Below are 15908 nucleotides of genomic sequence, written 5' to 3'. Positions count from 1 at the left end.
GCAGGAGGCTGCATCGAGAATCTCGTGAGAAGATATCTTCTTCAGAGCAGAAGGCACTTCAGAATAAGCGAACACGTTGGACATCTGTTTCTAATCAATAAAAGGTGGCTGTATTGTTCGATGCACCTTAGCAGCAAACTTCGTCGGATGAAGAACGCCACCGGAGGAGAAATTGTTGTCGTGGTCGTAGGTGTCCAATTGAGTCGAAATGCTCCACGCGACGCATAAGAAACTGGAGAGCGAACGGTTTTAGCTATTCCTGGAACAATGTAATTTGCGTCGTACGGCTACACCTTAGAGCCAACGAAAGACCTCTCTACATTGAATTCGTTCCACCTGATTACTGCTGGTATTATAACGCGTTTAGGATACTGAATCGGGTAGCGTTAGGGTACACTTCGCGTGGGAAAGTCTCTGAGAGTTCTCGCTAGTGTCGGTCTCTATACTAACAGGACATTGCTTTCGAAATACATATACTGAGTTCTTTGCGACTGCAAGACAACATGCAGTCCCAATGGCCAGCCGCTAGCTTTCGTATTTCGTTTTCTTTACACGCATCACGTAGTGGCAACAGAGGCCATCTGAAAGTGGCACCCCTCTTGAACGACAGGAAGTACTCATCTGGTTTAGCTCCACCTCGTAGAGTACGGTGTTTGCTTTTTCTGTTCCTTATTGGTTTTTCAGGAAAGGGTAGCCTCTCAGACCTCAGTCAGAGAGGCAGGAACCAGTTGCAGGCTGGTTCCCTACGAGCGTCTTGCCAACGCAACAACAGCCACACGAACGGATCAACTGCATGTTCGTGCATGCAGTCTACTCACACCCTCACAGACACAGGAAATGATTCGTTACGGGGACCACCATTCAAATGTTTTTTTTCTACCAGATAAAGTTGGTGCCGTTATATTGGAAGAGGGGGATTTCAGGCACTGAAGTGCCGACGGCGATAAGGTTTGAGCGCGGACATACAATGGTAGGAAGAAGAGAAACTCTTCGTGGTGAGGTGTTTACACGATTGCGGGAAACACATCTGTGTGAACTAGAACTAGACTCTAAACTTTGTGAATGTTCTAGAATGAGATCCGATGAAGTCGACATTCGTACACATAAAGGCTGGTACACTGATGGGTAAGGATACGCAGACATCCTCCTGTTTGCAAAAGCGTATCCGATCGATCGGATACACAGATGACTACGAGTCGATATAAATCAATCGATTAACACCAGATTGGATAAGCATACTGCACAGATAGCTGCAGAATGGTATAGACTGGTTGACAACTAGATTGTTCAATGGATGTGTCTGAATTTCACAACACACCATCAGGTGATCCAAAACCACATTTATCAGTAAGGAAGAGGCGCATGTCGTTTTAGCTTCAGCATTTACAGGTTGGCTAAGTTGTAATTGGCATGGGTTTCGGAAACTCCTCCAAGCTTTGCGTTATAATTCGAGGGTGGACCGGAACAGCAAACACATGGACGGGACGAGTGGTTCTCATTGCAAAATGAACTACCGCGGATCAGCAAGACAGTTAGACCGTGGGTTCACGGGTAACCTGAAGTCTATAACGAAAGCATGAGCGACTCACTCGGAGAGCTGAAACTGTTTTCCCAGAGAGAGTCACAGTCGAAAAAAAAGTTACTTCTTTTCGGTTTTGACCAGGTCACAGAGAACTGTGTTCACCACCGCAACACAGAAAAAGCAGCTCATGTTTTCTTCCAAAGGAAGTAGCTGAGTCTTTCTTGACACGGCGCAGCCGCCGATCCCAATTTCGCTCCCCGTGCAGATTTCTACCTTGTGCTATTACGAATGCGAATTCTGATGAGGTCTTAAGAGCTTTAACCACATTTGGAGGTCCAATGCTATCCTCGCAATTTGGTAATTTCGCCGCGACAGGGTCCATCATTGTCGTCTTTTTGCGTGAAAAGGCTGGAAGGGAGATTCTGGTATACAAGTAGGTTTCGACGTCTCTGACGTGTGCAAAGGGTCATTACCACATAACACAGGACAACCCAGATCTTGAATGACTGTGTTTACCGTGTGTTCTATTTTTAAGCAGGCCGTTTCGGGGCACGGAGTCGACAAAACTTGCTGCATCTTGATTGTATGTATTGTGAACCGAGTGAGCCAGGTAACTGCGAGAGTGGCAGGAAAGTACTGATCTCTCCGGCGCACACACCAGCAGTTGTGTGGTATTCCCGCTGCAATATGGTCAGCCCCTGGTGACAACTCTTGCCTCCTTTCCTCATAAGGAAAGCGACTAGCTAGCCATATCGCGCCAACCGCTTGCAACTGTGCAACATGGCGAGAACTGATGACGTGTTCTTGGAACGACATACCACAGGGAACCACCACTCTGCTGCTCAGTACAACAATTCCGCATCCTGACAGTGAACACCACATATGCCCTGTGCTCGGGCGTTTCTGGCTGTTCGGAATACGAGCACGCGTTGCCAAACGCAACTCAGGTTGCCCGAGTTAATGTACTGCGATTCGAGGGTTGGGGCACTTCTGAAGACGTGCCTCACTTTCACTCTCTCCATTCTCCGAGGGGCCGAGATAACGGATCATTTGCAAGAATTTGTTACCAGCCAGTAAGACCTGTCCCTAGCTGCGCCCGCGTTCGTCGTATCACCTCTGATATGGATTCAAATCTTCGCCCTGCTTCCACATGGTTAGGTCTGCTGTTTTTCCAGCAATCGGTTTTTCAATAGAAGAGCTCCATTGATGAGTGGTGCTGCCCCACCTGATAAACATTTTCACCACTACCGGTTTTTGGAAACTATCTAGGAATGGCAGATGAGCAACGGAGCAAGCAGCCCACTTGGAGGAAGCTTGCGATGCTTTTCATTGGTGGCTGCGCAATCGGCATTTTCATATACGCAATTTATGAACACAACTGCGTTGACAGTAAGGGAGTGACACGGCCACCTCCGTTGCTTTCTCGACTACGCGGAATGAACAGCGAATCACTGACAAGTGGATCTGTAAATCAGGGAACCGCATCGGCAACTCCTGCGACAAACCGAGAACCGGCCTATCCAGCTTTCCCGTCACTCAAGGATGCCCATTCACATTCCGGATTTTTGAGTGGTCTTGGAAGTGCTGAAGCGATGGGGAGTTCCCCCTTTTCCGATCCGGTTAGTATTCGCGTGCACGCGTCTGCACGTGCTTCCTCGTCGCAACAGTCAGCTCCCGAAGACACGTTTCATAACACCACATTCGTCAACGTGTTGCGACCACGAGACGCTGACACGCAGGGAGGTGACGCATTCCGAATCGTCGCGTTGGCCGTTGATGACAGTCAAACCACAGAACTCGAAGAAGTTACGAAAGTAACGGAAAGCGCAGGTGAACAATGAATCTCTCTTAGAACACACAATGAGCGTGGCCGAACGTATTCCTTTTTGAGTACATGTAGATGTATGCGTGGTTACAAGTATCATTTCGATGCTTGTGTGTTGGGTGCCACACGGATGTGACGCGTTCAACTGTGAGATCTTCACATTTTGTTCGTCTGCTGCGTGCTCGGTTTTCGTGGCCAAACAAATTGCCCTCTCCTCCAGAGGAGGCATCCATGAACGTGTTAGCAACTAACCGGAGGATCGTCGATAGAGCCAGAGAGCTCCAGCAATCGGACGCTGCCGTGTGCGGCAAACCATACCTTCGCAAAACCCTCAGGAAGCAACACCAACGCTTTGCTCTCCTTGTCTGCTTTTGCCTTGTCATTTGCAACATATTTAGACTGTAGAGACTTCGGAACAAATGAAACAGGGGCAATGTTAGACGGAACTTCAGTACCGGGTCACGACGGAATTAGGGGAAAGTTGTTTCGTCCTGCGACAGGACAGTTGCAGTCCCTGAGCAACATTATGACCCAACAGTCATCGTCTCAGAACATTCTCTGATTGCACATCTGTTCTGCTATTTGGACTTATGGATACCGTCACAACGTGGCTCCTTTACAACTGCCCTTCTGGTAGAAGAAAACTCAGTCGGCCATCTCACTTTGGTCTTTTCTTCAAGCGTACGCAAATACACCAGCCGATCATGTGCGATCGCCTTTGCAGCGCGCGGTTCAGTCCAAAGGATTGGTCCGAGAAACCGTTGTTTTCGTACCCCTTCCGAAAAACGAGTGGTTTGCAGTTCTCTTGGAGTTCTTGTGCATGCGAGAGACAATGGAGCTACGAAAGCGGGAGGAACCGACACCCATGCAGTCGCCGTCCTATACGGCAGTGAATTGTTTGTTCTCTCCAAATGTATCCCCCTTTCACTCGGGAGACTCGCTTTCTCGTAGGCTGTTCTAAAAAGAAAAATATTGTAGCCGCCCCGCGGCAATGACACGAGCGACCAGAGCGCACACGCGCACCGCCCCGCGAATTGCCTGGTTGGGAGAAAAGAAAAGATCTGGAGGAGTGTTCGAAGGCAAAAGGAAATTCGAGTAACTGAACGGCTTGCTGCCTTTCTCCATTCAAAGCGATGTCACTTCGGGGGGCCGGAAGTCACTGGTTCTTGTGAGCCTACAGGGAGTTGAGACTTGAGATCTGTACGGGAGAGCCAGTCCCCCCCCGCCAAAAACCCCGTGATTGATTCTTCGTCGCCAACGGAGAAGAAAAGAAAGATTTCGATCTGAAAGTAGAAAGACCTTCAGCTGTGTGGGGGCACAAGACGCGCTCTCTTTTTGTACAGTGTTTGCTTCTTCCATTTAAAGCAGCGACGACTCTCGAGTCGAGGTGACTCACCTGTCAGCACGAGAGAGAGAAGAGAACACCACTGCGTCGTGCTGTCCTCCTCTCCTGCGACTCGGTGTGGAATTGCGAACCTTTCTCCAGTCGGTGTAAGTGTTGCGTGAGTAGTGTTTCCAATGCATCCTTCTGAAGCAACGAGGTTTCGCTTGTTTTTCCACTCGAATCTCACGGCCAGTCGGTTGCCCACCAGAGCAACTAGCCGTTTAGCCTCTCGCCCCGTTGAGTTGGCGGTCTGGAGGGAGGGCACGTAAATAAATGCACCTCCCTATGGACGCAGCAACCGTTTAAGCGGTCATTTTTGTGGTTACAGCCTGGCGACCGGCCTTTTTTGTCGACGGCAAAACCCGATCTCGAGTACGGCATATGCAAGACGCCCCGCGTGCGCAAACTGTCTGCGTTGCCTCCCGTGCATCTCCCGCCCGTGCGTTTCTTACTTCGGGGCAGGAGGTGGGAGGCTGTTGAGGTGACTGGGACGCCGCGAAGCTTAAAGTCAAATCTGTATCGCGTGCTTTTTCAGTCCACTCTGTCTATTCTTTTTAGCTCCTCTTCTTCACTTTAGGTCTCACATCTGCTTGAGAGTTTCGGCGTTATTGCTTTTCTGCGCATTCTCCTTCAAGACAACAGACGTCTAGTTCGGTGTCTACTCAACACCCGCCGTCCACAGCTCAGGTTCCGCGTTCGCGGCACGCAGTCCATGGCCCCGCCTCCCTCTCACGTAGCCTAAAGCCACGCCGATTTCATGTGCCCGGAATCAGGAAAATCTCTTTTCTTCGATGGTGCATGACAGCAAAACCCTTTGGTAGGACGACAACTGAGTCAACCAAACAGCGGAACCGGAACCATGTGCGAAATGCTGCAGCATCCAGATATTGTCGGACAGATCCTCGCGTGTCTAGCGTGGCGAGAGAGGCGTCAACTAGCAGCTGTGTGTATGTCTTGGCGAGAGGCGGCTGAGACCAGTCCCTGGTAAGCAAGTTCAGGCACGGCCATATCGCAGAGAACTGACCCATTTTTTGCGACTTGTGTATCTCTTGTGACAACCACACACGTCTTGTCTGTGCGAATTAATTTAGCCGCGATTGCTCGAGGAAGAATGCCCCGACATGTCGCTATTTATCCATCCTACCCTCCCTCTACAGCGTCTATCTACCCGTCTGTGTATTCGTGTATATTTTGATAAAGTGCCGTTCCGCTCCGTTGTACGTGCATATATGCCGCAAACAGTTTTCCCCAAAACCAAGTTCGTTCAGTGCACCACCGCCTTATTCTCTTGCGTACCTGTTGGCTTCTTCTGTATGAACAGCTGGAGTTATGTCGACTTGACTTTCGCCGACGCGACCACAGCCGTCACAGGCCTGGTCCATTCTGCGAATCATGCCTCCAACTCCCTCCAGTCACACAGGAGGCAGGAACTCGCGAAACGGGTTCCGCTCTGTCGTATGAACATTAGAGGGAGCCCCATGCCTTTTCGGTGGGTTCAAACTCTCCAGCTGTCTGTGTATTCCAGTGGGGAGACAGCAACGCTTCTCTCTCTTTTGCTCTTCCCCATACGTCAATCCTCAGTGTGTCCTGCTTCGAGGACGCATCCACAAGGGCACGGAAAGTGGACTTCCAATGGCATGGACACAATTTGTGGTCCTGGGGAAGCCACCAACAGACCGGGTGTAATCGACGACGCTGTGGAGCCGGGTTTCCCAGCAAAAGAAGACTCGAATCTGTTGATGCCTGCACTTCGGCGCCTTGATGTGTATCGCGGCATCGGAGACAGGAGATGCGGCGTCTTTCGGATAGGTACGGTAGAGAACTGACAACGAGTCGGTTTGAGCGTTCCGTTCGCTCTACATGTCATCACAGTCCACAACACTCCTAGACTAAAAAATCAGGTGACCGCTGCTTGCCTTTTGTGACGACCGTTTCGTGTCCATTCAAGAAGAGATGAATACCTTTTCGTTCGTGTGTCAGTAAGGTCAAAATACCACAAAGGCGAGCGGAATGGTGTGCGATGTCTGAGTTGGGAATTCGACTTAGAAGCTTTTGTCATAAGGATGCCGGGCTAGAAAATTGGACTTAGATCAGTGTACGGGAGCAGCACTCGACTGGTCCCTTGCGAAAACATTTCAGTTCGCGAACTTTTTGCGTTGTCCATTCGGTACTCACGTCTTCCGGCCATACGGCCACACACGAATAGTGAGTATCCGATAGGCGTTTTTGCCTTCCTTTTTCATTCTGACAAAAAGGTAGTGGTACAGAACGGAAGAGAGGGGCAATCCATGACGTACCGGTTCAAGCCTGCGTTTCAACAGCTTAGCTGCGCAAATCAATACAATAAAGATTCCCCTTTTCAAATCCGGTAGATCTATCGAGGGACACATGCTTGAAGAACCGCGGGCATTGCCAGATAGGCGGGACACGTGAGAGTGGTATGCATGTATGTCTTGCGCTGCACAGACACTGTTCTGCAACTTTTGGCGGGTATGCCGTCTTTTTTCCCGGTCAGCAAGACTCTCCATGGACGCCAACGAACTGCCTGTTACCCGCCGTCACCTACCCCAGGCGCGTCTTCATCTCTAGGTTTTTCTGGCTCGTATCCGTCTCGGGGATCAGGGTCAGATTCTGCAGATTCTGTCGCTTCACTCGACCCTACCTACGAGTTATCCGATTACACGACCTCTCGTTCGCCGTCCTTGTTGCCTTGTAGCGAGGCGCATGATTCTCCACTTTCAGCCACAACGATGCATGCTGAGCGCGTGCTTCCCGATTCGCTTTCTTTTCCTTCTCTCTACCCCCTTCGGCGGCGTTCTCGGCAGCAACTTCCAGAGAACCGTGACTTAGAACTGCCCACAAGCGCGTGCTCTGCTGGAGAGCTCTCAGTCGAGGGGACGACATCTACCCGTGAGACGCCCTGCCAACTTGCACCGTTGCCATCCCTTGAATGCCTTGTGGTGGAGGCTCCTCTACCAGCCACATTGATTCGTGGACTCAGGGGACGCCTGCCGCGACTTCGGCACCTCAGCGTGACGCAGCTCATGGGCTTTTCTCCGGAATCGGTGAAACGGCGTGATCACGGGGGCCAGCGAAACCGCGAATTGTCAAACCTGGAGCGTCTGAGAGCTCTGCGAAGTTTCTTGGAAGCCTTGCCGCCCAACCAGCTCCAGTCTGTTTGTGTCTCTTTGTCCAGCGCTCCGACACCCGAGTGTCTCTTCAATGAAAGGTCTCCGTGGGGAGGCACAGAGCAGGTGGAGGGGGACGAAGACTCTCAGCCCGGCAGCGTCCGTGCATGGAAGACCTTGATCGACCGCGTTGACAAGGCTTTACCTCCCGAAGAGGAGTCTTCGGATACGAATGTTGATTGGCGAACGCATGCTCCAGGGGGGCTCGCCGAAGATGGAGACGAGGTTATGGAGCTGCTCACCGCATACCAAGCTGAAAGTCTCGAATCGTTATGGGTAGGTCAACGCCAAAATTGGTTTCATCTGGAAAAAAACAGATGTATATCGCGTGCCAGGAGACTTCGATATAGCGTCCGGCTTCTGAAAAATCCGACAGCATGCAAGATTGAGTGTCTGCAGTTGCTAGATTTGCCGTTCTGAGACATTCACGTAGAAGTTTGGATCCTGAGGCAAATGTAGAACGAGGCACGGATTTGCCATCCAGATAAACATAGCCGAAACCAGGTCTATCCAGAAGGGGCCCTTTTCTACTACGCATGCGCGTTAGACCAGCGCTCCCCTGTTCCCAAGAAGGGTGATCATGGTGGTTCTGGCGTTGATAGCTGTTGGTGGCACGAGCCTAACGTTTGTGGCATTCTGTCATGAAGTCAGCAGCGCAGATGCGTAAATTCGTTTGTTGTGCGTACCACAGGGAGTACTTCAGGCGAGAGAAACATGGACACAGAGCTGGACGAACTCTGCCATGCAGCCGAGCACTGTAAATATCGTGCTGACCCCATAAGCTTTATATAGGAATATGTTCCTCAGATTACTACCCCCGGACGGGAGTGACGGATTCAGTTTCGTGTTTGTTCCGGATTACCCGTAGGGCATTTCCCTTGAGTGTGCCTTTTTGCGTGCAGTTCCCAGACATTCCGGTATCGTATCCTATTCTTCAGCGATTCCTCTCGCGGTGCAAGAAGGTGAAATCTTGGCATATTCCAGGATGGGCGGCGCTTATGGCTGCGACACTCGGGGGGTCTCTGTAACAAGAAAGAGGGTCAGCGGCAGCTTGTAGCTGCACAGCTACTTTTTTCCGATCATTTTTCTGAGTTCTTCCTGGAGAAGGGATAATTGCTCGAGATCAATCTCGGATAAAACGACTTGTCCGTCCTCGCGCTACCATTTTGTACTGTTCTGGCCTTTTGAACCCAGCTGCCACGCTCTGAGAGAAAAGGTGGAGGGAAGGCGTCCACATGGAGTTCCGTTTTCGGACATGGTGAACAAGTGTATGTGCGGCAAGTGCGTTTGCACACACGGTTTTATTTTCTTCAGACAGTTCGCATCTCGACGCTTCATTTGGTTGCGTCTTTCCTTCCAATACAGTGTGACTGTTGCTGGGACACAGCCACAGACAGTCACCGATAAGGAAGAAGCTTTGGTTTCGAGTCGCCCACACACCGGCATACAATCCAGGAAGATACTTATGCTTTGAACGGGAAGGACAATAAGGCCAATAATTGACACTGAAGAGTGGATGTAAAGGTTTACCTGTGGAACGCTGTTGAATAGAGAAATGCATAGGAACTCCACAATAAACGATCGGCTTCCCACAAGGGGGGACGTCTTCGACAGCATCCAAAGGCAGAAGATATCCTAGTGACAAGCAAAAATGGTGTACGGAAGCGGCTCACGTATCTCGCGAGTTTAGACAACTGGTACTAAAAAAGATTAAAAAATCGACCAGACAGAATCTAGAACAGACCTCATCTGGTGACACTAAGAACTTGGCTTTGATGATTGTTTACAAAAGCAACGTATTCCAAAGGGGATCCCTCGTGCGAAGTTTTGGACTGTCAGATAAAGCGATTTCTTTTACCGCTGAAAAAATTCATGATTGTACTGGGAGAGGCATCTCATGCTGCACACATATAGAAGAGAGTTTTAAAATCACGCATATGGCCATCAGGCAAGGTGTCCTACGACGACTCGTTTCAAGAAGTTGACACGTACGGACTTTCCTTGGTACGTGTTAAACGAAGCGTGTGAACTCTCGCATGACCATTTCTTTCCTTTTCTGAAGTGGAGCCCGCGGCGGCGGCCTCCACATGCCTTGACCATCTCACTGTCTACCCACTGCACAAAATATTTACACTGCATAATTCCATACGCATTCCACAAACATACAACCATATATATATATATATATATTGCGCATAGAGGAAACTAAGTGCGACAGGACTTTGAAATTGAGTTCATAAATTGATAATTCTCTTCCAGTAATATATGAAAGTTACATCTGTGCATCACTTACCGACACCCGGACTTCGAGGTTTGCCATCAAGAGAGGCTCCACGCTTTCGTCATCTGGGTGGTAGCAAGCGAACATGACCACGAATGCTCCTTCATCCTCTCCTGCGTCAAGTCTGCTCCGATACACAGAGGGCTCCATGACTTTATCAGTTCCCCGCGTAACCTCGTCTGAACAGCACATGCGAGTCAAGCAGTACAACTCGCCCACGGTTTGTGAATACCGTGTGTGCATATCGCTTCTCACTTGCACGTCGTCGCTGACATAACGTGAACTAGTGTGTGTGAACAAATCCCATCCATTTAAGTGGTCAACTTCATTCCCCTTGCTGAATGCCAACACCAGGGAGTTTCCCTCCGGCGAGACGCAGGAACCGGATGTCCCGTGGTAAGTGATCGGCCACCGAAGGAAGAACTCCCGTCTGCTTTAGACTGAATGGCCTCGCTAGTATCGGCGTATGCGTGGGAATACGGAGGCTCTAGCTCCATGCGATCCCGCGCATGAGTCGAAACGAACTACCACGAAAATGATCGCTTCCCAAAATGAGACACTACGAACATTCACAATTGAGAAACCTTGGATATTCAGAAAACACAGATTTCGGTAACAATGTACATCGGGCATTGGGTGTCTACATGCATATCCATGCTTAAGCATATATGTTTCCTGGACCGCAAACCCGATTTGGTGATTGCTCCTTTGCATTATGAAGACTATTGACGGATTAAGGAAGCATTGTCAGATCGTCGTGGAGGCACTGCAGAAATGCGGGAACTCTGCCGCAACTGGTGATCGCTGTTTGCCGTGGAAACACAATTTGACTGCTGCTAAAAACCTGTCTTGTGCTTCCGGTTCGTTTTGTTGATACCTCTTTTGCGCGGGTGAGTGGCACTGAGGCGGATGTTTTCGGAAAAGTAGGTTTCCTGGACTGTACTTGCTCCTCTGTTTATGGAGTATGGCGCTGTTCCGTCGTGTTTGTGAAAAAGAGCACGGAACCCCTTTGGCCGTTTTCTTCTGTTGACAGGCGAGGAGAGATAGCTCAGATCATCTTCAGTCTCAACTGCAGCTTCGGGAGTGACAACCGCCGCCTGCCGTTTTGTTGCAGTTTCCGCAGCGTGCGTTTTCTTGCTTTCTGCTGCATGAAGAGCTTCAAGAAAAGCTGATGTTATCCTGGGCACCACTACAGGAACATCTCCGGCAATGCCCTGCACTTCTCCGGAGTTTGCTTTTGCCGCTTTCGAAGCAGAATTGGATTGCGGAGGCGTCACAGTTTCCCCTTCTTCTGTATTCTCATCTGTAGGTTCCTCTTCTACCGTCGGTGACACCTTTGTGGCTTCTTTCTCATATTCTTGTCCATTCCCCCCTCGTGCTGCTTGCCCTCCTTGAGGAACGCGCTGCCGCTGCAAATGAGTAAGTTGGTCTCTTGCTTTCTCGAATGATTCTACATCAGGGTCTGGCATCTGTATAGGCGCATACGTCACAATGTCCACCTTACACGCAGGGCAGATTGAGGGTAGAAAAAGGGGCTCAGATCGGTCACGGCTGTCGATTTTGGCAACGATCGCCGCCATCAGTTGATCAAAGGCAGAAGCATTTATGTTGATTCCTTCTTTGCTTATTGTGGCAGCTGGGTTAGTCTCCTCGACTCTCACAGACGTTGACAGAACAGCTGAACCGTTCTCTTTCGCCGTCGGAGTGGTGGTCGCCGGCATTGTCTGTGGGGATAGGGGTACTATTTTTCCCAAGAAATCTGAAGACGTCTCTGGATGTGCTTGAGACCCTTCCTGTTCGAACACCGAAGCGTTTTGGTCCTCGATTGTTGAACCGCTGCCGCCGTTCACAACCCCTTCTACGACTATATCCGGTCGTTCGCCCTCTGCGGCTGTCCTTGCTCGCAAAGGAAAGATATCCTGCCGAGACGACTCCGGATGACGTTCTCCATTTTCGTCGATTTCGGGAGTAGAAACGGGATTCGCAGACGGCCGACGAATCGCCTCGCCTGCTCCTTGCTCCCCTTTCCGTTCAGGTGCCAGCGCGTAGGCGTCGAACTGCGGTCCCGGGACAGCCGGGGGAGACTCTGAAGAGCCGCTTCCGCCGCCTTGTCCGGGGCGCCGCGGAGGAGGCGTTGGACGGTCGGGAACAGGAGAGGGAAGAGGTGGATTTTCATCGTCGGGCAGGGGACGGGGAGACGGAGGTTGCGGCGAAGGAGCGGGCGTCTGTGGAGGTGGGTAAGGATAATAAGGAGGGTAAGAGCCGTAGGGAGGCGGATAATACGGGGGGTAGGGGTTGACGGGCTGCGGGGCGGTCGGTGGTCGCGGAGCCGGATAACCAGGGTAGGTAGGATACGGCGGAGGCCTCGTGACCGGCGGACTTGGAGGAGCCGGGTATGGATTTGGCGTTTGAGGAGGGAACGGTTGAGAGGGTGGACGAGGATAGTATGGAGGGTACCCGGGGTATCCGTCAGGTGGATTCGGACGCGGTCTCGGAGGATAATAAGGAGGATACGGATAGTAAGGGGGAGGTATTGGGGCAGGAGCTGGCGACGTGGGAGGAGGAGAGGGGTCACGCGGATGGGAAGGGTTAGGAGAGAAATCTGGCATTCCAGGGATGGAGACAGGGAAGGCGATGGTAAGAGGGGACAACGACGGGGATGTAATCGGTAGAGTGATGGGAATCGTAACCGGAGCTGTTACTGTGGTTCCCACTGGCAACGTGATTGGATGCCTGACAGTCCCTCCCCCGGGACCGGGACGAGAGGGATTTAGAGAAGGCGTTTGTGGAGGTAGTGTCGTACCAGGAGGCGTCTGCCATGTTCTAGGATCGTTCGGGTTCCATTGTTCAGATGTACGATATTGCGTTTCGTTGGGCAGTTGCGGTGATGGCTGCAGGTACAGTCCAGGAGACGGAGCCTGAAGCTGAAGCATCTGCGATGGTGTTTGAATCTCTCCTGCAGTCGCTGGGGAAACTGAGGCGCTGAAATACTGCTCCGGTCGAGCTGGCAGAGGAGGCCCGTCTACGCCTGCATTCTCAGGAGTACCGTTGGCGGACGGCACGAATGGTTGAGCGGGGTAGTAATTGTTGTAGTTATTGTAAAAGAAGGGAGCTCCGCTAGCTTGCTGATCTCCTCCAGTCTTATCTGTATCCCCACGTGCCAAACCTCCCGCACCGTAACCCTGCATTCGTCGCTCGTTTGACACAGCCAAGGGGATGGGCGACGAGACTGCAGGGAGCTCCCGATTTCTGGAAGAAATTGAAGCAGGAAGAACTCTCACTGCGCTGCATACGTAGGAAGCGTCTGGAGTGATGAGATCCACAAACACTGATGAGGAAGGATGCATTGCAATGGTTGTCGCCGTAATTTGAGAAGCCGCCCCAAGCTGTAAGCAATAAGAAGCCATCAGCCACACAGAGATTCGCTGTTCAGAGGGCACACACATTAGGAAACTGTCTCTTTCCTTGGGGCTGCACTGGGTAGTGCCGAGCCAAAAGCCAAGCCTGATCTTGGACTTCGACGGTTTCCAGAGAGAGTCAAGTTCTTCAAAGTTACATTATTGAAACCTTCAAAGCGTATTTTGAGGATGCATGGGGAACCGTTCTACACGTGGAACCGCGTTTACCTTGTTACAACTTTTTATCAGTTACTGTGAAGCAGAATCGCACGAGCCGTTTTTCTATAGGAAAACTGGAACCATATACATCCAAACATTATTAAACACTGACAAAATAGAACAATCGTTCTTATCACAGACTCGCAGTGTCGGCACGCTGCCTAGTCAGGCCACAAGGCCACACGTATTTTTCTCGCATCAGGTTGCATCTGAAAGCGAGGAACTCAACTACGGTTTTCCAGCCTCTCCTCCCCTCAATGAAATGATGGCTGGTTTCTAGCTTTTGAGTCTGTTTCTTTTTGAAGCCTACGTTCACGTATATGTATACATATACTTATTGACATGTGGACGCCATGGTAATCTCTAGTTGTGCTTTTTGCAACGTCAAGAGCATAGTTGGAAGCTGACAGTTTTGAGAGGCAAGCGGCGCCTCAGGCTTACCAGTTTCCTTCCTGGGCTTCCTGGAGCGCGTTCCTCCATGTTGGCGCTGAGGCGCGCCGGAGGAACCCCTTCCATTTCCCCCACAACGCCGGTCTGCCCTCCATTGAACTGTGCCACTAGTACGAGAATAATCCCAATGCTCATGAAAACAGAGACTCTGTTTTCCCCTCCACAGGGGGCACGAGAGGCTAAGCCTCTCCTTCGCACTGGAGCCATAAGTGGCAGAGGCCGATGACGATGCTCTAGCACAGACGGACTGCGTACGAAAATCGTCAGAAAAAACGATTCAACTGTTTCTGTGCGTATTACAGACTACCCACAGACAGGCACCGAATGCTGTCCCTTGAACTGCGTTGTCCGTGCTCTATAGGAACGAGAAGAGATGAGTGGGAGCTCCTTTCTTCACACAGTGGGTTGGACAACCCTGACACAAGCGGTACAATTCAGGGGTGTGGAGACTCAAAAACAACCAACTTGATGAGGGACAAACGACCATGTAGTGACATTCGCGGAATTTCTGTTCCAAAATCAGCCAATGTTTCGGAATTGTCGAAACACAACAGTTTTCGGTTCATCTGCTGTTACATGAGAAGAGGAAAACGAGGAAGGAACCGCTTGCCGAAACACGCATGTTTTCGAACACACTGTTTCGACAAGTAATGCTTTCGAGGACGGAGAAAACCAGAAAAGTGATTTCTCGCTAAACATCTCAAAGATGTGGGCGAAGTCACACACCGACTTCTTCCTCGATGGAACCACCAAAACAGTACGCAGACGAACTGTTCTGACGTTCTCTTTGAGACTCTAATTCGATCGAGGTCATCGTGGAGAGCCAACATCCAACCTACGTCAGTCATCAGACTCCGTTCCACAAAAAAATGAGCTTCCCTGACATGGACGAACTCGGATGCTAGTCATCCTGGAGGAATACGAAAAAGTCCTACCAGGCCGCCCAACAATACGCCAAGGAGAACCACGCCACGAGCCGTGTCAGGGGAGAGATGCAAAAAGTAAAACAGCAGACGAATGGGCAACTCGGCCCATTTGTGTCGAAAACACTCCTGGGGTTTCCACACGTATACGACATATCTGTATCACGGGCACAAGTCCCATTCTGATAGTAAACGTAATGTTGCCCATATTACTCAAAAGTGAGTTTGCCCCCTGTACAGTCGATATGTGGGAAAGCGAAACATACGTGCCAAGTGAAGGAAGCGAACTTTAAGTATTGTCAATAACTTTGACGAGTTCGTCGGGACTAAAAAAGCCTCTGCAAATCGATTGCAGCTGCCCCTCAGTACACATTTCAGGTAGCATCCTGTACTTATGTGGGGTCGCTGCGCATGATCGGTACCATCGGTGGTCTGGTAGCAGTAGACACGGCATTTTGGTTTGGCTATCGAATCCAACGCACTGACAAACCTCTACAGTTTAGAAGTCGTGTTCTGTCTCCATGTTTGCCCCAGCAAGAGCATCCCCAGGACCCTTTATTGCTGTTGTGTAAAAAACTATGAGGCAGATTTCGGTGTGTCGTCGAAGCCGACCACCGCACTCTGTAGACGGTGCATCAATACGGGAGCATCCCGATCCGTGTTGAATCATCATGGCATACGAGCTGAGAGTTTTTCGAACTGGGAACTAGATCCTCAT

General features: G+C 50.6%; 3 protein-coding genes across 3 annotated transcripts; 2 read left to right on the top strand and 1 right to left on the bottom strand.

The window, feature by feature from the left end:
- Positions 1 to 2793: 2793 nt before the first annotated feature.
- On the top strand, positions 2794 to 3363 carry NCLIV_027580 (conserved hypothetical protein; the record flags this gene model as incomplete). The annotated part of the gene is made up of 1 exon (XM_003882952.1): positions 2794 to 3363. The coding sequence occupies one exon, from the start codon at positions 2794 to 2796 to the stop codon at positions 3361 to 3363; it is 570 nt and encodes a 189-aa protein (XP_003883001.1).
- Positions 3364 to 6368: 3005 nt separating this feature from the next.
- Positions 6369 to 8947, top strand: NCLIV_027570 (conserved hypothetical protein; the record flags this gene model as incomplete). The annotated part of the gene is made up of 3 exons (XM_003882951.1): positions 6369 to 6540; positions 7198 to 8195; positions 8822 to 8947. The coding sequence occupies 3 exons, from the start codon at positions 6369 to 6371 to the stop codon at positions 8945 to 8947; spliced, it is 1296 nt and encodes a 431-aa protein (XP_003883000.1).
- An 826-nt stretch (positions 8948 to 9773) lies between these two features.
- Positions 9774 to 14333, bottom strand: NCLIV_027560 (conserved hypothetical protein; the record flags this gene model as incomplete). The annotated part of the gene is made up of 4 exons (XM_003882950.1): positions 9774 to 9779; positions 10213 to 10379; positions 11078 to 13586; positions 14259 to 14333. The coding sequence occupies 4 exons, from the start codon at positions 14331 to 14333 to the stop codon at positions 9774 to 9776; spliced, it is 2757 nt and encodes a 918-aa protein (XP_003882999.1).
- Between the last annotated feature and the right edge of the window lie 1575 nt (positions 14334 to 15908).

The sequence above is a fragment of the Neospora caninum genome, chromosome VIIb, assembly GCF_000208865.1.
Source record: "Neospora caninum Liverpool complete genome, chromosome VIIb".
NCBI lineage: Eukaryota > Apicomplexa > Conoidasida > Eucoccidiorida > Sarcocystidae > Neospora > Neospora caninum.
This window is presented reverse-complemented; position numbering and strand designations above follow the sequence as displayed.